This window comes from Trachurus japonicus, chromosome 5 (genome assembly GCF_045865225.1).
Source record: "Trachurus japonicus isolate A0001 chromosome 5, Traja_1.0".
Taxonomy (NCBI): Eukaryota; Metazoa; Chordata; class Actinopteri; order Carangiformes; family Carangidae; genus Trachurus; species Trachurus japonicus.
In genome coordinates this window covers 11,378,463-11,403,846 of record NC_140911.1, presented here as the reverse complement: position 1 = coordinate 11,403,846, position 25,384 = coordinate 11,378,463, and the positions used below count along the sequence as shown (strand labels likewise).

Here is a 25,384-nt window from a genome sequence, read left to right as displayed (position 1 = left end):
ATAAATCAGTTGTCTGGTTGGACAGAAGCTCTGCGTGCAGTGTGTAAAGTAAAGTAAAATATCCAGGTTTTACTGCGCCTGCCTCCGTGCAACAGGTCAACAAAACAAAACAACATTTTTACAAAGTGTAACGTACACCATCTGCAAAGCATGCCAGCAATGATCGGTATCAACTGTGTATCGGCCGATCTCATGATTATATCGGCATCCGCAGCAAAAATGATCGGGGCATCCCTATTATCTATCTGTTGCTGTGAGTCAGCACGGGTACAATCAGATGAAACCCATTTACATGAATACAGAGAAAGCACTCAGGGGGTTAGCGCCCTGCTTCTCCAGACTGGATGAAGACACAGTCAGGACACCATCGCTGTAAAAACAGATATGATATGTTATATATTTCCAGACATCCAGTCATGCTTGTGCACAGCGGAGGGGAACAGTACCAGGATTATTCTCGCGCTGGGCCCGGGGCAGCGAAACTTGTTTGGCTCTTTGAATTCGCACCCTAAACATTCCTTCTGTTTCTGTACTCTGTGGCTTTGCTATCTATGGCTTAAACAGTAGACTAAACTTCTCACTGGCTAACTGCTACCCCAACACAATGCTAAACAAATTCCTCTTCCTCAGCGGTGCACCCACCAATTGTAGTGCAGCCCTCTGTCAGCTGACCAGCGAGAGAAGATGAGGGTGAGATTAGACCAATCAGGGGTCAGGCTGAGGTTATCACAACCACTCCAAAACTAAAACAGATGGAGAGTGGAGTGCAGCACGACTCAACATCTACTGTTGGACTCATATCTTTAGGCCATGTATTCTCCTGCTCCACTGGACTGGAAGAATGTCAGACTTAGTTTTGGTTTTGAATTCTGGGTCATGTTGCTTTAACAAAATAGTGCGAGGATCAGTGAGTCCGAGGCGCATGATACGACACATGATAAGATGTGTAAATCTTACACAGGGGTTAAAGCTCTCTGTCCCTTAAGGGGGTGAATGTGACAGAGACAACAAAAGATGCTAAATTAAGCCCCCTGACACACACACACACAGACACACGCCCTGTTCAAATCCTTGCCAGTCATCAATATCACACAGACGCATTATCAAATAATTATAATCAGACACTTAAAACTATTACGGTTGTTTTAAAGTGCTATATAAATAAAGTTGAGTTGAGTTAAACTATTTTACTGTTCTAGCAGGAAGCAAGATCACCCACTTTTCTTTCTTTTCTTTTTCTTACATTGATATCAATATAATATAATACATACACTGCACACACAGTACCAAGGAACAAGAGTTTTTATAGATTAGAGATTTGGTCCTTTTTGACTGGAGGTTACTGAACGACATCGCTAGTCATAACTCTTTAAAAATGCATAGAAGTGGTGTGACAGTCTTAGCATCTTTGTTGCTAGATGAATCAACTTTCAAGCACCTAGTGACATGTAAATGAAGGAAAACTGCATATGTCGTAGGTACTTGAGTGCAAGCAGATCCAGCCATATACTAGTTTTTAACTTGTCTTAACTTTGTATAACCAAAACACAAAGCTTTAATCTCACACAGTGCAGACCTTTCTTAAACTGGCCTTTTGGGAGTACAAATTAAAACTTGTCGAGTTTGCCCCAAATATCATTCCTGTCGTCTGTCAGTCTGCTCTCTCTTTTCCCCCCACTTTGTCTATTTTTGTATAATTGTTTGCTTGTTTTCTTCATTATCTCTCCATCTGGAATTCAACTCCCTGCTGTGATAAACATTTAGGCCCCTCTCAGTCTCTTTCTCCTTCTTTCTCTCTCCAACTCCTTGCACCTAGATGAGATGTAATTGTGATTAACAGCGCCGTGACAGGAGGACACAAGACTTTCGTCATGATGGAAAAACAAACAAACAATAACGACAAGATAAAATGTTGGAAATATGCACAACATCTTATCACAGATGTTAATTGTTTCCGTGTGGGAGGGGAGGGTGGCAGAGGGGAGGAGCGGTTCACGTGAGGGAGGGAAAGAGGAACTTGAGAATATCCTCCTTCTGACTCTGGCCTGTGCCTGACTTTAGAGCTAAGCCCTCTCTCAAGAGAAGGTCAACACCAGGTTCAACTTTTCACCTCAGCTGCCTGAGAGAACACACTAAATACCGAGGATTACACCACGGTGCACTGCAATATCTCATAGCCTCCCTCTGCATTTCAGAGCAGACCTACACAGCAGCACGTTTCAAAACCACAAAATTCAATAAAGCACTTTTAATAGAAAGTAAATGCCACAACAATGTGTCCGTTGCCATAGAGTTCAACACACTTGGTATACATTAAACAAAAAAAATGTGAGTGCATGTGCTTGGAAAGCAAATGTATAAATTTGCCTTAATTTCATTACAAATAATTTGCAACAGCAGTAATTAAAAATTTCTGTAGGTTGCATTTTTTTAGTCAGATTATGTGCAAAATACATTTTGATTCAATTCTGGTAATATCCATGAATTCACAGCGAGTAAGCAGAACATCAAAGGCAGCAGTAAAGCCTCCTATACTGAAGAGACAAGAGCGGAGAACATAGTGGAAGGAGTTGGTGACCCTTAAATTGACACTGGGTACCATGTTGGGTATGGTCTTTAATTGTGTGTTTGATTTGTCAAGGAGTGTACATATTTCTATTTGTGCATGTGTCTGTGTGTGTGTGTGTGTGTGGGCATGGCGGTGTCAGTGCTGGTCAGGTGTAACTGAACAGACAGACAGACAGACAGGCAGGCGGCCGGCTGGCGTCAGCAGCCACACGCCTGTCACGACACACCACACGCCGAGGAGCCACATACCGCAGCACCCACACTGCGTACACACAATGAGCGCTCAGTCCCCCGCATCACGCACCAGCGGCAGCAGCAATGTGAAATATTCACACAGGGACAAAAGGTAGAGAGACGTGCGGGGGAGGGAGGGAGACCTGGGAGGTGAAGATGGAGGAAAGGGTTCAAGAAAGTGAAGCCGAGAAGGGGAAGTAATGACATGAAATCATTACTTTTGATCAACTGGAGAGTTCAAGCAAACGTCCCACTGCACAGCTGACTGAGAGCACAGAGAATCATTCAGCACATGCAGCTGTTTCAAAATGCAACATTCGTTTTTGAGATTTTCTTAGATGAAAATATTGAATAATCAGTGAAATGTAATCAGCCATAAACACACACTCTCTAAAGAAATTACAATTACTTTGAATTTCTACTCATCTATTGCAAGAATCATGACTAGAAAAGAAACAGTTGATTAGCTGACAGAGAAAATTAATCGTCACATTTCTTTATGCCTGAGAAACTGTTTTTAAATTGCATATAAAGAAAAGATTCTTTATTCTTAATCTCAAATATGATTATTTGCTGCTCCTGTGTTACCGCAAAACAAATTGCTGACAAGGCTGGACTAAGTCACTTTAGTTACGGATCCAGGTGTTTTACACTATTTTTTAAGGGTTTTTGTAAATAATTAAATTGATTTATCACAGTAAATTAAAATAAAAGAATGTATATAATCAATAATCTGATTAATGCTAAGTAGCAGAACTAATCACAACTTAAATTCAGTCGCTTCCTCAAAATATTGCAGCATTTTCTGTGTAACTTTTTAAGGTAAACAACCTTCTTTTAAAATGTAATTTAATACATTTATACAGAAGAAACACGTACAGTGTTTCTGTGTTTTAATCAACTAGAAAACTTGCATCGACTCTCGGGAAAAAAAAACTATTAACGTACAGTAGTGGCTCCTGACTGGGGGACCTGAGCTCAGGGATACTTGCAGATGTTTTACAGCTCTCTCACGCCCTCTGGTGGCGTTCAGCGAGACCTGCATTAACTCAACGCTTCTCTGCACAAACTCCTTATTAAACTTCCTTCGGCTCAGACTGACCTGATGTTTCAAACCATGTGGGGATCTGGGGAATGAGCAGCAGAGATATTAACTCTCAGCCATGTGTGAAGAAGTTGCTTGAGCATTTTCTACAAGCAGGGGCCGAATGGAGTACAGTGGGGCCCTCTCTCAAGTTTTTTTGCCGACACCCTGAGCCGCGCACATCTGGTGTTAATCAGCAAAGCTTACACAAACACACCATACACACACATACAAAGAGGCAGACACACACAGGCAAACACTTCTGCAAAGATCCCCTTAAGAAAATCCCTCTCAACTCCTGAACTTCCGACATGACTGGGGTCAACTCTCTTGCCCTGGATCTATTAGTACACATGCCACGGCCATGTAATAAGAGCCGCTGAGTTGTTACAGTACAAGGAGTTCTCACACACACACACACACACACACATACACACTGCATTTTAGGTTCACTGCATGGGGGCAAATACAGCACAGAACCACCCATGCGCACGCATTTAAATGAGGGTATAACAAGAGCAGAGAAAATGAAACAATGTGTTCAAATATCTGTTCACAATAAGAAGAATAAATATATCATACTGACTGAAAGACTCAACACTCCCAACGGGTTGAGCGAGCCCTTTGACTTTGACTGTTGTGCTTAATAAGAAAAACTACCACACAATATAATATAGTGCATTCATGGACTTCAACTAAAAGAATAAACTAAAAACAAATGGCCGTGAATGTCTCTTAACATAACAATCATATGGCAGTGACATAATTAGTTGGGAACCCTTAGGTGGATTTAATGACTAAATTAAAATGGGGCATCCCATGTCTTGATCTTTCGCAGTGATTATATGTTATTGTAATTTCATACTTTAGTATTATTCTGGTCTGTTGAATCTATATATCCTATAAATGTGTATGATGTGTTTAATACTGGCTGATCTTTAATTTATTCAGTGTCTGGCTAATTAGGCTTCAGCTCGGCTTGGAGTTTTAATAGAGCTATAAAGTGAATTATAATATGACACCATGCTCTTTCTCAGACAAGAATGACAAAGGTGTATTTCATCCAATATCCAGGTGAAACAAAGTAAATGAAAAAAGTGGGGAGGGGTCAATATGCATTTTTTTCACTGAAGACATTTTGGTATGTCACAGTAGAGAGAGAATTTGAAAAACATTAACGATTGCGACTCCATTGAGCAGCCCCACTTTTGGTGTCTTGGTATAATTAATGGTGACTCGCTGTCATGATTCACTAAGGATACTAGAACAGGACAGAGCCAACAGTAACATTATTAATAACACATGTGAACTTCCTACTATGACAAGTTGAAACGCCTGTTGTGAAGAATGTCTGTCAACCACAGCCTGCGCAGGCCAACAGAGTCCAGACATGTAATCATCCAGTCAAGTGAAATCACCTGTGTGGACGGGTGAACCATATGTGTTTTTAAAGGTTTTTAACGAAGGCCTTCAATTAAATTACACAGGCAGATTCGCTGCTTTCTGAGGATCAAATAACCACAAGAACAAATTCAGACAGATCCATCCTTTCTATTCTGCTCTACTGTCATTTTGGCTCAAATCATTTTGCTTAAACTATTAATAATATCACAGACCACATTAATTGAAAGAGAACAACTTAATATCTTTATGATTGGTGAGTGTTCAGTTGCATAATGTGGTTTCACTTTGGATAATGTGTCAATAAGGATTGCTCCATCTTCATTGACAGGGAAAGGACTTAGCCTATTATTCAACTACTAAACTGTACACGACTGTACTGCACACTTACTGTATGTGCAATAATTTGAGCTAGGGCTGTTATGCACTCTATATATTAAATACTATATTACAACCGCTTTCTCTGGGTTAAACCGTTGTACCTCTTTCATACTTTAATTTATTTTCATCTAGATATATTTCGACATCATTTTATTGTACGTAGGCTAACTTACATGTCTGTTTTGTGATCTCTGCACTGTCCACAGTGACCGTCCAACCTCGGTGCACTTTATGTAGTGTGTGACAATGAAGGCATTTGCATTGTATATTTACCTTAACGCAGCTTTGACACCTCTGTCCACTCGTTTATACGACTGATGTGAAAGATGCACTGGCTCCGTTGTTGCAGTCGAGCTGAGGAGAAGTTGCCTCTGGTTCAATGGGCGGTGACCTGTAAACAAACACTTGACTGACCCATGAGGACGCCCACGCACATCTGTCTACACTGTAACGTTACATCGGTGATGGCGTGTACAGATAAATATGAAGTTATAAATAGAGTATCTTTGGTTATACCATTACCACCACTATGAAGTATCGCGGTATCTTCATTTTTTTTTAGATAACTCGGCTTTGTTTTCCCGCTGGACTTTCAAACGTTAGCTAGCTACTTTGCGTATTTAGCGATAGGCTAGTTTTGGTTCGTGTTGCTTTTTTCATATAAGTTATAGGAAGTCCTGGCTGGCGGTTATTATTATTATTCCGCTTGTAAAGGTGAAACTTAGGAGAGGCACAAAAAAATGAATTAAAACATAGGCTAAATAAATCTTACCTTTCTATTTCTTGTTAAAGTATTTTTCCGACCACAGCGTCTTCTTTACTTCTGGTTATGCGCGCAACAAACGGTGAGCTCAGTGCTGCCCCCCCCGTGGCGGAAAAACAACCATCAGGTTCCTCTTCGCACGGTAGGCTACATCCATGCTTCGCACCCATAGTTGCTGGTTTATAGCTCTACTTACTGGTTGCACCCCAGTCACGACCTGTCAGGCATCTCAAGAGGTTATTAACATTTTTACACTTTTCTTTTATCTTCTCAGTGTGTTGCCTCCAGGTAAGCTTTTCACCTGCGCTTTTTTTCAGTCACCACATGAAAAAGTTAAAAGACTGCAAACAGTTACAGCTCAACTAATCTAAATATAGGCCTAGCCAAATACTATTAAAATACTGCATTTAAAACAGTAAGTAGGCCTACCTATAGCTATATTAGGCCACACACAGTCCATCCTCTTATGGCACTATTTCTCATTATGATTGATGATGGTAGGGCCTACACTGATATAGTGACAGTTGTGTTTTGGCCTCTGCAGCATTAACAATGGCTGCACCAGCTGGATTTTCTCACAGTGGACCACCTCCAAACTCAGCCTCATCCCCAGTGCTCAGTTCATTTTGCAGATCCACAGCTTCAAGAAGAAAAAGAGACATCTGGCAACTACCATAATGTCTGAGGAACAGAGATGTATGGTATCCAAAGAGGCAGGGCTGTGAGCTCAGGCTTTTTCTTTTACTTTCAGGCCTCATGCCCTGAATGGCTGAATTACCAGCCTGTAATCTTGAGGCAAACTGACTGCTCCACACTTGATGAATCTTTTCTTACACAACCTATTATTTACTTATTCAAAAGGCACATGAAGAACCAGTGTCAAAACGGGTATTTTTCATTTGACATGGGCAATATTTAAAATGAATATAGGCCTATTAAAATGATTGCTTTGCTGTCAGCTTTGACTCTTAATCCTCCTGTTTAACAACATCCGATGTAGTGGCTAGTAGTGTCTCAATTTGCTGTTGTTGTGAAGGAGGCTACATTATGCATTCATTCAACTTTTCTTTCTGACATAAACTAATTTTGAAATTGCCATTTAAAATATGTAAAATGAATCTTCAATGGACAATACTCATGGCATAAGAATTTCAACACAATATATGAGAGGACACTCTCACTGTAAGGAGAGTATCTAAAATATTAATGAGCTCCACTGCAGTAAATACCTAAACACACTTGATGCATAGAGTTTTTCTTTCAAGGAAAGGATGCAAACATTTCTTTACACCAAAATATTTATTTTTAATGTAAGGACATGTACAGAAGTGCATTTACCATGTGACCATGACTGCCAAATATCTGAAAGCTTTATTGACCATTTTATTTATATCATCAGTAAATTTAAGTAAACTTGAAATTAACTTTATTATAATCTAACTTTTGCACATTGTCATTGTTATTTCATTGAATTATGGGTAATGTCCAGGTGGGAATTTTAAAGTGAAGTAGTGCTCTGACATAGCCATACATTTATCACAAAATATCGCATTTTAATTGTTTTTTTGTTTTTTTAAAATAAAAATCTCAATATCATAGTTGTTTTTATTGTGTTTATTTGGTGACACATTGTAACTCGTTATAACCTATTTTCTTCCAATATACTAGACTGTCACCATAATGATGGACCCAGTGGCCCCAGTGCAAAGAGACATGTAGTTTTCCAGATTCAAATAGTTTCAAAAAGCCCAGACACAATGTAGTCTGAGGCTCTTCCATCGATGAGGCCTGATCCATCGTTGTCAACAAACCAGCAGGGAATGTTTTCTCCATCCTTTGGGTTTCTGCTGAAGTCCTTCTGCCAGTGTCTGTCGGGTAGAGAAGACCAGTGATGAGCTGTTTACAGTAAACGAGCAACACCCTTAATTCTTACGTGCAGTAAATTCACGATCGTGTGCACCTGGTCACGTTGACTGTTTGTCCCTTCACGTACATGGTGGCATCTAACTCCTCCTGGACTTCACCTGGGCGGAAATCTGTCACCTCATACTGAACCCCACGGTAGAACTGACCTGGAGTAAGAAAAAAAAAGCTTTTCTAATATCTTTTTGATTTATTTCAAACATAGAAACATCAAATAACATAAAAAACAGTGTCATAAGATGTGAATATTTTTCTTTCTGCTCCTACCTAACAGGCCATGAACTGAAGCAGACAGGTGGTGGCCGTCCAGGGTGTAGAAACCAAGGTAGTCTTGTTGATCGTGGTACTTCTTCCACATCTTTGTGTGTTTAATGACCGTAAATTTGATGGAGTGCCTCAGTGTTACTGTTAAGCTGCAGTTCTTTGTTAACTTGAGGTCCAAACTGGGGGAGAGAGAACAGAACAAACAAGAATTTCATTTGAAAAACTGAGCTATAAGTTATTTCATTGTGATTCACAGAAGCTAAATGGAGATTTTCAGTGTAGGTTTCATTGGTTACACTTGTAAGGTGACTGTGTAATTTCATTCATTTTTGTTGAATACATGATGTTGTCTATAGTAACTTAAGATGATATTTGCACAGCAGCAGCGTTACTCACTTGGTTTCTTTGATAGAGGCTGTATCGGACCACAGCAGCTTGACCTCTCCGCCATTGTAGAGGACTGAGATGTCCTGAGTGCTCACATCCAGCCTCACACCCAGCTTCTCATGGCTGATACCAAAACGCCCAAAGTAGGTGTTGACCTTACCCTCTGGAGCAAATTTCTTCTTGCCAATAATTTGGCCATTCACCACAAAGCCTGGAAATAATGATAAATTAGTTTTATTGTGCCTTTTTTTCCCCTTTTAACGGAGTGCGTCAGACGTATAGGACTGACCTGTTTGCGAGTCTCTGACCAGAGTGAAAATGGTTCCTTGTTTGTCGTTGATGTTGAAGCACAGAGCGTCGTCTCTGTCTGGCAGCTCTATCATGAAATGAGGATCTCCATCCACTGCAAGAGCATCATCAAAGTATTATGTGATGTAGAGAGCTCCAAATAATGGCTCTCACAGAAGTAATAGAGGAATTAACAAATTCAATAGATAACAAGGAGTATGCGAGTCTTCATTGACCTAAAGAAAGCTTTCGACACCATAAACCATGACATACTATTACAGAAATTAGAGAGATATGGAATCAGAGGAATAGGACTTAGTTGGATACGGAGCTACATACAAAACAGAAAACAATTTGTCCAAATAGGCGACTAGGTCATCATGTTTAAATATTTCCTGTGGAGTACCGCAAGGCTCTGTATTGGGTCCGAAATTATTTATTTTATACATCAACGATAATCATGGTATCTGACATACTTAAATATGTAGTCTTTGCGGACGATACCAATATTTTTTGCTCAGGTAAGGACATTCAGCAGTTGTTACGGTGGTTTGATAGTAATAAACTCTCATTAAACATAAGCAAATCTAAATTCATCCTATTTGGTAATAAGAAGGTAAATCCAAGCACTCAAGTAGAGTTAAGCATTGAAAATGTAAAACTTGAAAGAGTACAGTAGTATACTTTTCTGGGAGTCATAATCGATCAAAACCTGAGTTGGAAATCCCACATTAACCATGTCAGATCGAAAACGGCTAGGAGCTTAGGCATCCTAAGAAAAACAAGATACATATTAAATTTGAGATCTGTTTTTGATTTATTGTACCCTATTATTACCTTATTTAACGTATTGTGTTGAAACCTGGGGAACACGTACAAAACTAATCTGAATCCCCTCAGCACTATGCAAAAAAAGGCTATAAGAATCGTACATAATATGGGATATACACATCACACCAACAAATCGATTTTTAAATCGAACACATTGAAACTACTGGACATAGTTGAACTGAAAACGACTCAGATAGCTTACAAAGCAAGAAATAATCTGCTCCCTGGAAACCTACAGAAATTGTTTAAGGAAAGAGAAGGGAGATATGAATATAGACATGCACTAAACTTCCAGCAACCTAAGGTACGGACAACGCTGAAGAGTAGGGCTATGTGTATTTCAGTTCAGGGAGTAAAACTATGGAATGGATTACCAGATGAGATCAAAATAAGTAAGAATATTTATCATTTCAAAAAAATGTTTATAAAATCTAAACCTGAAGGATATGGACAAATCTTGGATGCATAGGGGCAGGGAAAGGGTCTTTGAAGGTTTATGTATTTCTATGAAGGTTTTGATGTTGGCTCGTAGCTTTAAGCCTTTGTGTGTTTTGTATATGATGATTGAATCAAATGTGTTCATGTAAATTTACTGTATTCACAGTTATTATAGACATTGGTGAAATTAAGTTAATCATTGTTCTTCCTTGTTTATGAAATTGCTTTAATAAGTTATAAGAAAGCTACCCCTCATTTCTCATAAAGTGTGAGGTATGAATTATGTATGAATTTTGCCAAAACAACCCATACTCATCGTCTGATTTTCTTATTTAACAATGTTTGCTTACTGAATCATGTCTTCAAACTTGTCTCTGTATTATATGTAAGTACCTTAGTGATATTGTCTCTACACCATGATTGATTGTAAATGTAACAGTTGCAAGGGGGTAGGTTCCTCATAAGCCTTTGGCTTCTTACCTATCCGTTTCGTATGTATGTATGTATGTATGTCATTCATACGAAATAAAACAATCAATCAATCAATAATCAGACTCAAGTATAACGGCTGTATCATGATTATGATTATGATATTTAGATATAAACAGTTATATCCTACAGTGTTGTGGCATAGAGCCGGCCATGATTTCTTCAGTATTAAATTCTTGATACACATGTGGTGAATCAAATAAGAACTGCAGTGACAGAAAATAAATAAAACTAGGCAATTAGATATCACAGGCATCATTGTGAAACTGGTTATGACGACTGGTCACTGCAATAATTTCATTCTTGTTTAAAAAAAAAAAAAATTACACATTCATTGTAAATTAATGAGTGAATTATTCTGTGCACCAAAAAGGCTTTCAATAGAAGAAAAAGATGTCAAAGGAAAAAGCAGAATAAAAGCAAAACAGAATAAACATGACAAAAATACATAATGGTGAAACTACTGCTGTATATGAGCATTTCACCATCTGCTTGGCTGTGGGAACCTCGAGCTGGGCTGGCACGGCTGGAACCTTGAACTTGGCTGGCGATGCCTGCTACGTTAATAATAAAATAATAAAATGACACATCATCAAAGTTGTTCAGCCAGAAAGAGGTTGTAAAATATGTTATACAATGAAGGTAAAGGAGATTTGGTACCATTCTTTCTCTCTGCTTTCTGTCGCTGATCTGCAAAACAACAGTTACGAAAACATAACACTGAAAATCAGTTGGATGCCTTCAGGAAATCCTACTCACTGTTTTTTAATAATCAAAGAATGTGTATATGCAAATAAAGAATACACTAGTTCACCAGATAACCTGTGCTCTTTCAATTGTACCTATTTGTATGATTTAAAATAAATCTATTGAGTTTAAGAAATTAAGGATTAAACAGTGATCCCTCACCCTCAGTCAGCTTGTCTGCAATGAGCGGGCTAGCTGGTCCGTCCTCAGTCTCAGGCTTGGTCACCACCATGGAGGTGAGAGGGGTAACGAAGCTGTACCGCAGAGACATGTCCAGTGCCCTGGCTGCCATGCTGTCTTTATCCTGTTGACTACCAATGTTACTAACAGACGAAAGACGCCATTAGTTGGTTGTTTGTTCAATTAGTGACGTATGACGCACATGTTATCAAATCCTTGTGTATCTACGGATAAAAGCTGATGAACAAACCTGTCGTCCAGTAGCTGCTGGGTGGTGAGGTAGGCCCACAAACGCTCTGTGAAATTCCCAAAGATGTACTCCTGTTCAGGGTAGATCACCTTCCAGTTTACCACCTGGGCCTTTTTCTGCTCTTGGAAGTCTCTCTCCGGCTGCAGAAAGAGGAGAGATTCAATGACTGATGCAGGGAGAGGATATTTGCAGTATGATTTGATAACTCAGAGGCAGCAGATTGTTGGGAATGTTATAAGTAAATCAAAGAATTTAAATACAAATTTTTTTTTAAATTGTGATGCATCTTGAGGAAAACTTAAAGTATCATAGGTTTGATTTATCCTGAGAGCGACTGTGTTTCTGATCTGAACTTGTTTTTGAACAGCGTTGGACTGACCATTAGTTTAAAAGAAGGGAAAAGGGAAATTTAATTTAAGGGATCATTATAATTATGATATGTCTAAAATGTTAAAACCATGCTATGTTTTATTCTTGGTATAACTGATGTCTTATCTCTCACCCCCTGCCCGAACACTTCCACCAAGAAGTTGTCCAGATCAACATCATTCAGTCGACCGGCCACCACGATCTCTGAGCCATTAAACAATTGGCTGAAGTGTTTTTTGGTCACAAAGTCCACGGCATTGTCTGGATAACGCAGGTCGACCTCCAAGAGCAAAGGGCTGGCCACTTCATTATAGAAACCCTGGGACAGAGATACACAACCCACATTACATAATCATCTGTTTAACAGTTGCACAGACCTTTAGTGTTTTCTCATTTCACCCCACCTGTAGTTGAAGAGCTGCATCTGAAGCTTCATAGATTCTGCGGGCCAGTCCCTTGTTTTGTCTGCACATCACATTCAGGAAGGAGTAATCCACGTCGTTGCCAAATCCCAGACAGAACAGAGACATGTTTCCTCCAATGGCAGAATGCACATTTTCCTGGATCTGTGGGAGACTGGACACTCCTGTACACATGCGTGCACACACACGTTATGTGAGATCACATGATGCTCTTGCTCTTCTTAAATGGAGATTCATATATTTTATGGTCTTGTCAACCATTTAAAACTTTCAAAGTATTAACATCTTCCAAATGAAGACATCTCACCGGTGTTTGGCATCCCATCAGTCAGTAAAATAATCATATCCACACTCCTCTCTGGGACCCTTTTATCTTTTCTTTCTTTCTCCAGCATTCGCACAGCCTTCAGCACGGCACTATTGATGTTAGTGGCTGAAAGGCAACAACACAGTCAGAAGATTAACATGTAAATATCATGAGATTACATTTATCAGACAGAAAAGGAAGTTGCAGTTACTTCAAGGGATAGTTCAACATTTTGGCAAATTGACCCATTGCCATAATCTCATCAAAACTCATCAAATACACAACCCAACAACTCCAAAACGCTCTGGAGAAGTTATGACCTGCACATTCACCACGCTGTGAGATAATAACGTAATGTTAAGAGACAGAGTTGTTTTCAAGGCAAATGCAGAGAAAAACTGTCCCCGACGGAAACGTGCATCAGCGGTTTTGCATGAATTTTCCTCGAAAACAACTTGGAGTTGTTGGATTGTGTATTTGATGAGTTTGATTAGGGAAACCAAGAAATCCCGTTAGCCTCCAGCGTAGCAGCTCGCGGCTCTGCTCCGCCATTCTAAAAATAGCTTGCACTGACAATTAAAGGTAACGAACCTACTCGACTATAGGGATTATGGCAATGGTCCAATTTGCCAAAATGTTGAACTATCCCTTTAATAGCTTTGGTTCTTTAGGAAGGAACAGTTAAGCATTTGGGGGAATATTAACATCTTTCTTTACAACTACAACTATAGGCGAAATCGTTTTTTGTTTTGTTTTTAACCTGAAATGTTAAATGTGATACAATTAAACAAGATTTCCAGTCATCTAAATAAGGCAATAAACAAAACATTAGGCACTGAAGTCATACCTCCTTTGTCTTCTAGTTTTCTGATGTAGGTGATGGCTTTGGCCACATTTTCCTTCGTTGCTTTGGTGAGATCGTCCTTCCAGGTGACGATGCTAGAATCAAACAGGATGAGAGCAAAGTGGTCGTCCTCATGGAGCTCTTGCAGAATGGCAACCATTGCCTCCCGGGTCTGCAGAGGTTCACAGTGAATGAAGATGTTTATGTACATACATCAGTGCAGAGATCATGGAGCTCACTCAAACAAGGAGTCTGTTACCTGTGCAATCTTTTTTCCTGCCATTGACCCACTCCTGTCAATGACAAACACCACATTCTTTGGGACCCTTTGCAGGTCAGGAGGAGCGAAGAAGTGCACAAAGTATCCATTCACAATCTGAGGACGGGCAAATAATTAGATTTAGAGTAACGTATATGATTCGTACGTGTTGCTGTCAAGTGTTGGCTGGCAGCTGACCTGAATTTCCCCTGGGCCCTCTTGTCGTTTCACGTCGTATTTGATGATGAAATCTCCATCAATTATAGTGCCTTCACATCCTGGACACTTCCTCTGCTGCTCCAGAGTTGGTGAGAAGGAGATGTGTGTCTATAAGGGACAGATAGAGCCATTTCAGTTGACAGCGGATATAGGACACATTCCTTATGATTAATAAATGATAATCCAAAAGTTTTTATAAGCCTGTGAACAGAGGCATGAAAGTCTTTGTAAACCTTTACCTCTGTGGCAGTGATAGTTTTCTCCACCAGGGGGAGCAGGTCATTGGTGAGGAAGGTTGCAGTGGCATCAACAAAGTCAATGCCCTGAGGTTCATAAATATCTGCCACAATCTGTGTCCACACACACACACACACACACACACACACACACACACACATGAGTACAATCACTGAGGCAGATCAAGTGATGCAAGGATTTAAAAATATGAATGCAAATATCCTCATACTTAAAGTTAAAAGTTAAAGAGGAGAATTAGTATAACCTGAAACTCCTGCACTGGTGCTTTGGGTTTAACTCGGTTTAAAATCTCATATTGGCCCATTTTCCTCTGAAGGAGCTCCTCGTAGGTCAGAATGAAAGTCACGTTGCTTTTGGCTGCTATGTTGACAGACACTAAAAACTTCTCCATCTTCCTCCCAGAGGCCCTGAAATAAAATAGAGACATAACTGATGGTTTCTATTGTTAAAACTATCAATTTATAGGATTGTTATCAAATCAACCCTGAACATGTGTTTTTGTTATTTTTCATACTGAGTGACTCACTTGACCAGTCCAGCTGTCTGTCCAGAGGAAACAGCCTTCTCATATTGTTTCTTGGCTTTTTCTTTCTCCTTCACCTCCCCAACATAAATCTGACCTTCAATTTCCCTGTGACGTGAAGCACAAAGATGGAAAACAACATGATGCCACATACTAAGTAAGGAATTTAACTGTATCATTGATTTGAAGCACAACTGTGGAAGGAAGCAGGGATTAATGTTGTCCCGCACACAGATGGTCATAACACATGCAGGAATGTGTCCAGAGTGGAAATGAAAGTGAAGGAGGAAGACTGACATGCTGAAGTTGGTGATGAAGGCCGTCTTGGGCAGCTCCACCTCGAAGAAGATTTCCTGGGAGACGTTTGCTGCGTTCAGGGCCTTGGAGGTCATGACGGTGTGGGCGAAACGAGACGTCACCGTGCAGCTCACTCTGACGCTGTGCACCTCCACCATCTGAAAAGATGCTTGTAATGTAAGATGTTTGGTTCATAGAGGGTCGGCATCAGTGAACCATAACCATGCAATTTATACAGCAACATGCCGTCATACTGCAAACAAGCAAGATCAGAGGTCAGGGGGACTTGTGGCCTCTCTAATGAAGCCCACTGGTATCTCAGGTGTCAGGAGACTTGTCACTGTCCTGTAAATAGTGGAGCAGATAAAAGCTAAATTTGAGAGGAATTGTGCAAAATATGATAGGCTACAAGCATGAAATTTGGTGTATTTGTTCTCGAGAGGCTTCTGGTCAAATTTGTCTGATTGGACATTTGAAAATCCAAGATGGCTGCCAAATTAGCCTCATAAATCACCATTTTTATATTAATGTGTGTAGTTTTTATTTTATTTTATTGATCTTGGTGTCAATTCCTATATTTTCAAGTCTGTTGAGTTGGATTTTGTGATTCTATACAGGGTAGTGCCCAACAAATTAATTTCGTAAAACAGTGTTTTTCAAACAGTGGGGCGCGCCTCCCCTTGGTGGGCGCGCCTCCCCTTGGCGGGCGCCAGAGCTTTTAAGGGGCGGCACGACGTGAGAAAAAAAGAACTGTAAACATTAAGGCGTATCCATGAGTTTCAAATGTAGTCCTACACCTGCCATGTTGGGGACCCACAGGTGTTTCAAACTAATTAATTAGTTCTACGCCAATCAGAAACACAACTGAAATTGAAACACCTGTGTTGGTCCCCAACATGGCAGGTGTAGGACTATATTTGAAACTCATGAATACATGCCGCCGAATCGGAGAACTCCGATATTAGTTGGACTAACGCATTTACATGAACTCAGTTGTCCAGTTATAGTTGGATAAGGCAATAATTTGGTTTTCTCAAGTGTCATGTAAACAGTGATGGGAATAACGCCGTTAAAATAAACGGCGTTACTAACGGCGTTATTTTTTTCAGTAACGAGTAATCTAACTAATTACTATTTCCACCGTTACCACGCCGTTACCGTTACCGTTACCGACAATTAAATGAGGCGCGTTACAAAATCACAGTAGCATATACTGATGTGTTGAACTTACAGGCTTGTTACTAAGTATGTATTAATTATCATGATAAATAAAACTCAACCTGTCACACAGCTCCATGTTGTCTCTGTGTGGTGTTCAGGGACAGGTCAGGACAGTCTGAGGACAGAGTTTATATTAATGCACCGTGACACTGTGGCAGGTCTCTGTCCGTCTTCACCACAGATCAGATGTTCAGCTGTAGGAGCGGAAAACTCAGCTGTTCTCTCCACCGCGATGTGCGCCTGGCGTTTTTTTTTTTTTTTTTTCCATATCAAGCTCCGGTAGCACAGCAGCTTCTTCATTAAATCCAAACAGTCCGACACAGCGACGCACTGCTCCTCTTTGACTCAAAAGTCTCTGTAGCTCATCAGCCTGGAACTCGCCGTCATGGACCAGAAGCGACGGCGGCGTTTGGTCCTCAGTGTCTCGGACTTCCAGGGCAGCTACAGTGCAGCGTTGTGACCTCAACCATGGTTGATGAGAGCAGAAATGTTGTTGTTGTTGTTGTTGTTGTTGTTGTGAAAATGGGCGAGCTCGTGAAGACGCGAATTTACACAAAATGGTCACGAGTCAAAACGAGCGATAAATCGCGTATCTCGCGTTTGGTCGCGCGTCAAAACTCGAGCGAAAAAAAAAGCGTTCCTCGTGTTTGGTGGGAACCCCCTTGTGGGTGTTCCCACCAAACACGATGAAATAGACGAAGGTGCGATGGTCCCGTCGCCAAAAATCGGGTGTATTGCGTCGCAAAAAAAAAATGTCGCGTTTACCGTGTCTCGCGCCTAATCGCGTCTTTGCGTTACGGCCTTTTACACCGTGGACGTAACGAATAAACGGTTACGGTGTGAACGAACAACATAGAACAGGACCAGACGTGGCGTTGTTTCCTCTTTTCACCGGCAGCTCCACTCTCCCTTAAGCACAGCATACACTGTGCGATTGTCGGCTCGTTTTGAGCCGATTTTCCAGTCGGGCGACTATTTTTTGGATCGGCCGAATTTCGACCCAATCGTGGGTCGTGCTTCGTGCAGTATACATGGGGTAACGACGAGAGATTAAAACCTCACGACGAACTCCCGATCACAAATCGTGTGCTCGCAAGAAAATCAAACTTGTTTGAAATCCTGGTCGCTCCTCGCACAGTAGAAGCAGTGCCACGACCCGATTTGCCTCATCCTCTCGCAGAGAGCATGCGCAATCTCTGATGTCACGTCAAAACACGGAGGAACATGGCGGCGCAGAGACTCATCTGGACCTTAACATTAGCTAATGCTAGCTAATTAAGGAGCTATTGTTTTTAGCCCCTGCTGCTGTCATTTCGTGTGTGTGTGTGTGTGTGTGTGTGTGTGTGTGACTGTTGTGACTGCTGTGTGTGTGTGTGACGGGTTCATCCTCTTCTTCTACTTCTTTTTGACGTTGCAGTTAGGGTATACAGAAGTCCGACGTGAGTATTATGAACGTATAGTGTGAGCAGTCAGGTCGCATCAGAGCATCGGGTCGTACAGTGTGAGATCATTACTCGTGGGCTGCGAACTTTTGAACTCAGCGATCTAGTCGTGCTGTTTGAGATGGGGCTGAATCAAACGATTTAAAATATCGCACAGTGTATGCCCGGCTTTACTTACACTAACTACTGTTATTGTTGAGGCCAGAGAATTGTGGGATTTGTAGTTTTTGACCAATCGCAGGTTGTGCTCTTTCTTTTTGTGATTTTCCCGGTTCACATGTTTGTTTGTTTTAGGGGCAAATGCGAGTGAAATGCTCGCCCATGGTGGGCATAAGAAAATGTAAGACCTGTCTAAAATTATTTAAGACTTGAACACAATAATTCAACAAATTTAAGACATTTTAACATGACATTTAACCTAAAATTTAGATTTTCACATTTTAGACTTTTTAAGACCCCGCGGATACCCTGTTATTTCATATAAAAGTGCATACATATTTTATGATGCTGTGTATTATATATTTAAGACCATCTTAGAATTTTCTAATAAATTTAATACTTTTTAAGGCCTTAATTTTAGATACATGAATTTAAGACTTTTTAAGGATCTGCGGATACCCTGAGAAGTTGTGCGCTCGCAGCAGGACAGATAATCAGATGGATAATCGGTAAAGTTAATAATTTCACTTAATGTGGCCATGAATAAATTAATTTTGATGTTTCGCCTGTTATTAAACGCAAATCTTGAATAGGTCTCCGCTGTTTTCACATTTAAAAAGGTCTTTGTTGTCTTTGTACAGAGACAATATGAGATTTGCTTGTAGCCACAGCACTTAAAAAACCCACTGTAACCTATTTTCATAGGCACACCAGCCTCGCTTTCAATAAAACACACACTCGCATTCCATAATTGCGATCAGTGAAATATATGAAAACAATAAAATACAATTTAAAAATGAGAGAAAAAAAATCCAAATTCTTCGACATATTTAAACTTAAAAAAAAGAAAGAAAAAGTAACACAATAGTTAGGCTACTTTCCCTGGTAACTAGTTACTATTATAGTGAAGTAGTGGAGTTACTAACTCAGTTACTTTTTGGGAGAAGTAATTAGTAACTATAACTAATTACTTTTTAAAAGTAACGTTCCCAACACTGCATGTAAACGTACTGAGTGTTACGTATTGTATGTTGGTCTCAGGCTCGGCTGAATGTAGCACTACTTTGGCTGTGGAATTATCGCAATTAAAAAAATAAGAGCGTCAGGTATACAGCAGCAGGACCAGTGGTACAGCGTCCTTCCGCATACATTTTAGCCCGGTTGTGCATTTAATTATTATAAACTTCAACCTGAAAGCTCTCTGTCCTCAGACTGTCCACTACCCAGGCCATCACACAGGTAGAGCATGTGTGGCTTGTGTCATGAGTGCGTTACAGAGTTCGATATGAATGTTCATTGTTCACATCAGTCTTATTGTCAGTGCTTTGTTATGTTGTCATGATAGTTAATATGCTGAGAAACAGGCTTGTAGCCTAAAATAAATCCTACAGGAAAGACCAGTTTATTTTTAATAAATCAAATGAAGAGTTCATTTGCAAAAGCAGATAACTCTGTTATATAAAAAATAATAAAATAAAATAATTATTTACACCAGGTGATATCAGTCAAACCAAAGTTGAGTGGCTTTGACCAAGGAGATGAGATGTACAAAAACAGATGTAATTCAAAAAAAATAAAGATTTATTGAAAACAACACTAAGAATAATTCAAAAGCATCAGCTCATTTTTTTCAAAATGGCACTTAAATGCTTTTGCAAATTAACTTTTCAAATATTGTTCGATAGCTTCAGCTGCATATATGTGACCAGTAGCAGCTAGAGGAACTTTTGTGTTTAGTGTGAAGTTACACAGTTATTGGTGTCCTTTTTCGTTACTTTTCCAATAAAGTTATATATTAATCTTTTTTTCTCCTTTTCCATTAATAATGTCATCTATGTGTCTATATACAAATACAATACAATGTATCACTTATGTCATTCAAATTAGTCAACTACACACATTTCTATGAACAAAAGGAACTTCGGGAGGCTAATTTGGCAGCCAGCTTGAAAAATGGACGCCATTTTGGATTTTCACATGTCCAATCAGACAGATTTCATCAGTAGGCCCTAGAGAACAACCAAACCAAATTTCATGCTTATATCATAATTTGCATGATTTTTCTGTTATTTACTCCACTAAAATATGATGTTAGATGAAACTTTTTTCTCATATTAAAACACAGATGTCTGATTCACTTCCAGTTTGTTTATTGTTTCCAGCAAAGAAAATAGCAAAGAAAAAATAAATTCATGCCAGTGGACACCATGGGGGGAAGTGGAATCTGGAAGTCATGAGTTTTATGGGAAACATGGGCTTAATTTCGCAACCAGCAACAATACTCCTACTGTGAGACAGAAACTAAGAGTAGAGGTATCATAACTGAAGACTCATGTGAATTATAATTCAGATTTGAGTTGATTTGTCAATGACACATTAACATGTAAGTGTTTTGCTGTTATTATTCATACCACAGTTTTGTTTTAGCTTTTTTACATCATGAAATGGTTCCTTACATTTGTCGAGACTGCGCTTCTTTTCTGCAGGAGAAAAAAATAAAAAAATTTCACAATCAACATTGTCTTGGGATAACGCTCTGCAAAATGCTGGTCTAAAGTTTTGCCTTTGTTTTGTCTTTAGTAGGTATACCTTTATTGACCTGGCACCCATGGCTGCTTCGGGTTCCTGGAAAAGAACATAAAATGATTGCATGATTATAGAGGAAGGAAAAACATTCTTCACATACACTGAAGGTGTCAAAGAACAAGTTTTTGACTAGCATGTGTGGAAAACAAAGGTGTGACCAAGTAACTATCTTAAGGCAGGCGTGGGAAAAGACTCATTGATATTTAAATGTCAGACAAGCAGATAATAGAAGATGTTTTGTTAATGTTGCGTCATCTCCCTGTGTTTGTGTCGGTTCTCTCTGGGTTCTCAAGCCTCCTCCCACAGTTCAGAGACATGCACATTAATACGTTATTTCGCAAAAATAAATTGGCTGAAGGTGGGAGGTGTATTGACCAAAGGAAAAAAAAAAAACTGCCTCACAATTTTGAGCCAAAATGATCACAATGTGGAAAAAAGGTATTACAATATTTTACATATTTTTAGAGTCAAACCCAGAAATTCAAAATTAATTTCACACCTCTCATCTGACTGAGACTGAGAGATTTGGACCAAGATTTTACTAAACCTGATCTCATACATGCAATAATCTCAGATGATCTCTGTTAATGCAGGTGACTTCAGTAGCACATGAGGACTTGTGAATTGACTTGGACGACACTGTTGTTGAACAAGAGTTAATTTATCTTAACTTGAACTTTCAAGTGGAGAAATGTTAAGTAAAAAAAAAGGGTTAGTAGTAGGCTACATAAGACAATAAAAGACAAGCCTTATGCAGCCTGCACCTTAAAATATTTAATAATTAGTATAAATGTTTAAAATGCTTTTGATATAACTTTGGTAAGAAAATGAAAACTTCCACATCATTTGAATAGTCAACTTGCTGAAATCCTTGAATCTTGACTTGCACTCTGACCACTGGGTGTATGTTTGATATTTTGAGATTTGACTTAAACATGCATCAAAACATTCAAACACAGTTCAGACCCCAAATCCTCTAATTTATCAGTCTGTTGAGTTTTGTTTAAAAAAAAAAAAAAGTTTAATTGGCTTTAAAATGCAGCAGTCATCCCTGATATGTAGCTACTCTAAATGACTTTTAATTATATTTCAGTGAGATGTCATTGCTGTAGTGTTCCTGGAGATGAGACAAGTCTCTTTTCTATCTTTTCTATCTTTTTTATTTGATTTTCTGTGGCGCCCTTCTGTTTTTGAGCATAGCTTTGGTAATTGTGTCCTCTAAACAGAGCTTCTTTTATTCTTTTTTTCAGAAAACAAAAACAACATGCAGAGCTCACCACTTCCTGCATGCCTGGGAATTATCCATGGGAAAGATTTACTCTTACTTCTGCAGATACAAGCTTTCATAAACAGTGTAGAGACTCATTACCAAAGACATATCAGCTGAACATAAGAAATCATGCATTGGTGTTCATGCATCTGTTGCACACATAGTTTCTGTTAAATACCTGCGACACAGCATCTCTCCTGGAAATGACCAGAGCTCCTCGGGCCTGTGCTGGAAGCCAGATGCAGAGACAAGCCCCCAGCAGCAGGGCTCTCCACGCCACTGTCATTCCTGTGAAAGAGAGCGGCTTCTCCTCCGGCATGACTGAAAACAAGTGTGTAAGGAATTCAAGGCATGCGGGGATCAAGTAAGAGTTATACTCCGCCCACTCTGTCCTGCAGGAGGATGGACCCTCCTTGTCACCGCCTCTTCTAGTATATTTCAGTCAGGCAGTGTACGTGATTTCCCATAAACTGGTGTGAATGGATGAGTTTGTGCAGGGGCAGCCATCAAGTCCAAACATGTCTCTCCAGTGCTTTATTTCTGCTGTGTAGCTTACTTGTTGTTTAGAGTTCAGCTTTTAGGTTCTATAAACAATTGGGCCTCATTCACCAATATCTTCTGAAGAATTCTTTCTTCAGTCATTCTTAAGAAAACTCTACATCAGATTCATCAACGTGGTCTTAAACCGCAGAATTACCTTTACCTTTACACTACAGGTGAATAGGGTAAAAATTTTAACTAACAGATATCACCATGAAACTTCCCAAGTTTATGACTTACATTAAGACGAATATTTTTTGTATTAAAAGTTTTGTCAAATGTTATGTTTAAATATGTAAATGAGGCAATATTTAAAGGGACAGTATGGGACTTTATTGGCTTTTTATTGACAAAAATCAAATATCGCTTTCATGAATAGGGTTAATTCAGGTATATTGGGACAATTTTTGTAAATTCATTTTCTGAGCCATTTTTTGTCATCAAGATTAATAAATAACCCAACAAATGAGATATGTCTGGATTCCTCTAGGTGTCTGCATTCTTTATGTGAAACAATTATGTGCGAAAATTATTTTGTGAGAGCACAGCACTCTATTTTAAAGGTTTTGACACAAAACTATTTTTTTGCAACTTGTTTGGTAAATTGGGACAGTAGGTTTGGTCATTTGGGACACGGGCTTGTGCAATGGGATATTGCATGGAGCTGCAATTACATTAAAAAAGACATGAATAGATTGCTTATTTATGTATATTAGGCCTATAGCCTATTATTTTTATGTTGTGTATTGTTTATAATCTTGTGATTTGTAACCAAATCAACCAAAAATATGAATTATTTCAACAAGCAGCAGATTCAATAGCCTAAAACATATTGTGAGCAGACTATTGACCTCAGGAGAAGCAAGCATGTTTTTAAAAATACATTTATTTTTATATTTTGTTAAATATAAATATATTAAATAAAGATAACTCATGACATAATAAGAGATAAAACAATCTGACCTATTTTTGAACGTCACTTCACATATTCAACATTAACCGCTGATTTGATATTCTGAAATGTACAAAGGTAGGCTACTTGTTTTCCCTATATGTGTAAGAATTTCTCACTTTTAAGCATGTAAGATATGACTACACTATTGAAATATTTCAATATAAACCCAGAAACACTGTCCCAAATAACCTGAACATGCTGTCCCAAGAAAATGTCCAAATTAAGAAAATGTAAACATCCTCACAAACCAATGTTTGTTTATTTTAGTGCACCAATGCATCACACATCTTAATATAACTTTCATACCTACAGTAAGTCATACAAATGTAATAGCCTTATATTAAATTCCAACAAAAGCACATGCCGTTTTGCTTACCTCCTGATGGGGTCAGCGTCCTGTTTGATGCTGACCACACCCCCCCTGTGTGATGTCACCCAAAATGTTTAATGTGACTTTTAATGTAGACATCCAAAGGAATGTATCAGCACCTTTAACTTTGCCATAGCCCATTCAAGGCAAGTGGAAGCAGTGTTTTTCCTTATCTGTCCCAAATTACCTGATGTCCCAATATACCTGAATTCACCCTACGTATTTCACTGAAGTGGAATCGCGCCCGCATACAAACGAGCGCTTTCTCGTACCTTAGAATGAGATGTTACAAGTCGTTACAAACATACAGGGGGGGGTTCACCGAACCTTCTCTGCCATGTTGAATCGCCATGTTTTACGTTCAGTGTCACCGTGGCCGTCAGTAACCACAAACTCGGGCCGCCGGAGCTTCTCGGCTCGGGGAGAAAGTTTTCCAGACAGCGCCTGTTAAAACTGTCACCACCGTGTAGCTAGTGTGAGGAAGGACGGAGGCACTGGTGTTGCCTTCAGGTGCAGTCAGACACCTGAATGACGCCGTGAGTGACGCCGTCGGCAAACCGACTGGATGTTATTTTACTCGACGAGAGAAAGCCGGTAAAACGTGGGTCAGGTAAACAATACGACATCACCATGACAACATATTGTCACGCCTGTATTGTTTTGCCTCGTGCTGGCGGACCGTTTGTTTACATAGAGGCTTGTTTATCCTGATAGGCTACATGCAGCGTGTGTTGTTTTTCTGACTTCTGCCCGAGTTTACGTAAACGCAACATCAAGAATACGTGCCGACATGCAACCGCACCGCTAGATGGGGGTAAATGTCCCATACTGTCCCTTTAATGAAATATGCGCTAATTTGCATACATTTCCAGAACTGAAATCTGTATGTTCCTGACTGTTCGTAGATTTTGTTCTAAGAAAACATTCATGAATGCCACATTCTTCGTAAAAACTTCGTAAGTAGGACTTAAGAACAAATTTGTTCTTACAGTAAGAACGGATCATGAATTAGGGCCATTATTTTCAACCAATCATCAGTGACTGTTTCTTGTGGATATTTCCTGCAATAGAATAACAGTGTTGTACAGAGAAACAATGAAGAAATGTTCCCTCTA

The 25,384-nt window shown here is 39.5% G+C and overlaps 1 protein-coding gene across 2 annotated transcripts; it reads right to left on the bottom strand.

The window, feature by feature from the left end:
• Positions 1–8,012: 8,012 nt before the first annotated feature.
• Positions 8,013–22,776, bottom strand: LOC146987149 (inter-alpha-trypsin inhibitor heavy chain H3-like). Of its 2 annotated transcripts, none has more exons than XM_085776164.1 (22): positions 22,583–22,776; positions 21,138–21,173; positions 21,005–21,028; positions 15,727–15,884; positions 15,433–15,537; positions 15,151–15,313; positions 14,888–14,998; positions 14,628–14,756; positions 14,430–14,546; positions 14,174–14,342; positions 13,327–13,452; positions 13,002–13,183; positions 12,731–12,916; positions 12,229–12,368; positions 11,961–12,121; positions 11,712–11,741; positions 11,537–11,605; positions 9,295–9,408; positions 9,015–9,216; positions 8,622–8,797; positions 8,392–8,503; positions 8,013–8,299 (listed from the first exon to the last, which is right to left on the bottom strand). In XM_085776164.1, exons 1-22 carry the CDS (start codon positions 22,721–22,723, stop codon positions 8,161–8,163), a joined length of 2,790 nt encoding a protein of 929 aa, XP_085632290.1. In that variant the 5' UTR covers positions 22,724–22,776; the 3' UTR covers positions 8,013–8,160. The 2 variants fall into 2 exon arrangements, with proteins under 2 accessions (XP_085632290.1, XP_085632288.1); XM_085776162.1 differs by having other exon boundaries at positions 11,537–11,608; positions 22,583–22,775.
• Positions 22,777–25,384: the final 2,608 nt, after the last annotated feature.

What these genes read in the sequence shown, in the direction of transcription:
- LOC146987149 (XM_085776162.1), bottom strand. Translation starts at nt 22,723, where the DNA reads ATGCCGGAGGAGAAGCCGCTCTCTTTCACAGGAATGACAGTGGCGTGG. An exon ending in TGGGTGCCAGGTCAATAAAG is followed by an intron (nt 21,029 to 21,137) that starts GTATACCTACTA and finishes TTTCTCCTGCAG; the next exon opens with AAAAGAAGCGCAGTCTCGAC. An exon ending in CAGCAGCTACTGGACGACAG is followed by an intron (nt 12,122 to 12,228) that starts GTTTGTTCATCA and finishes TTCGTCTGTTAG; the next exon opens with TAACATTGGTAGTCAACAGG.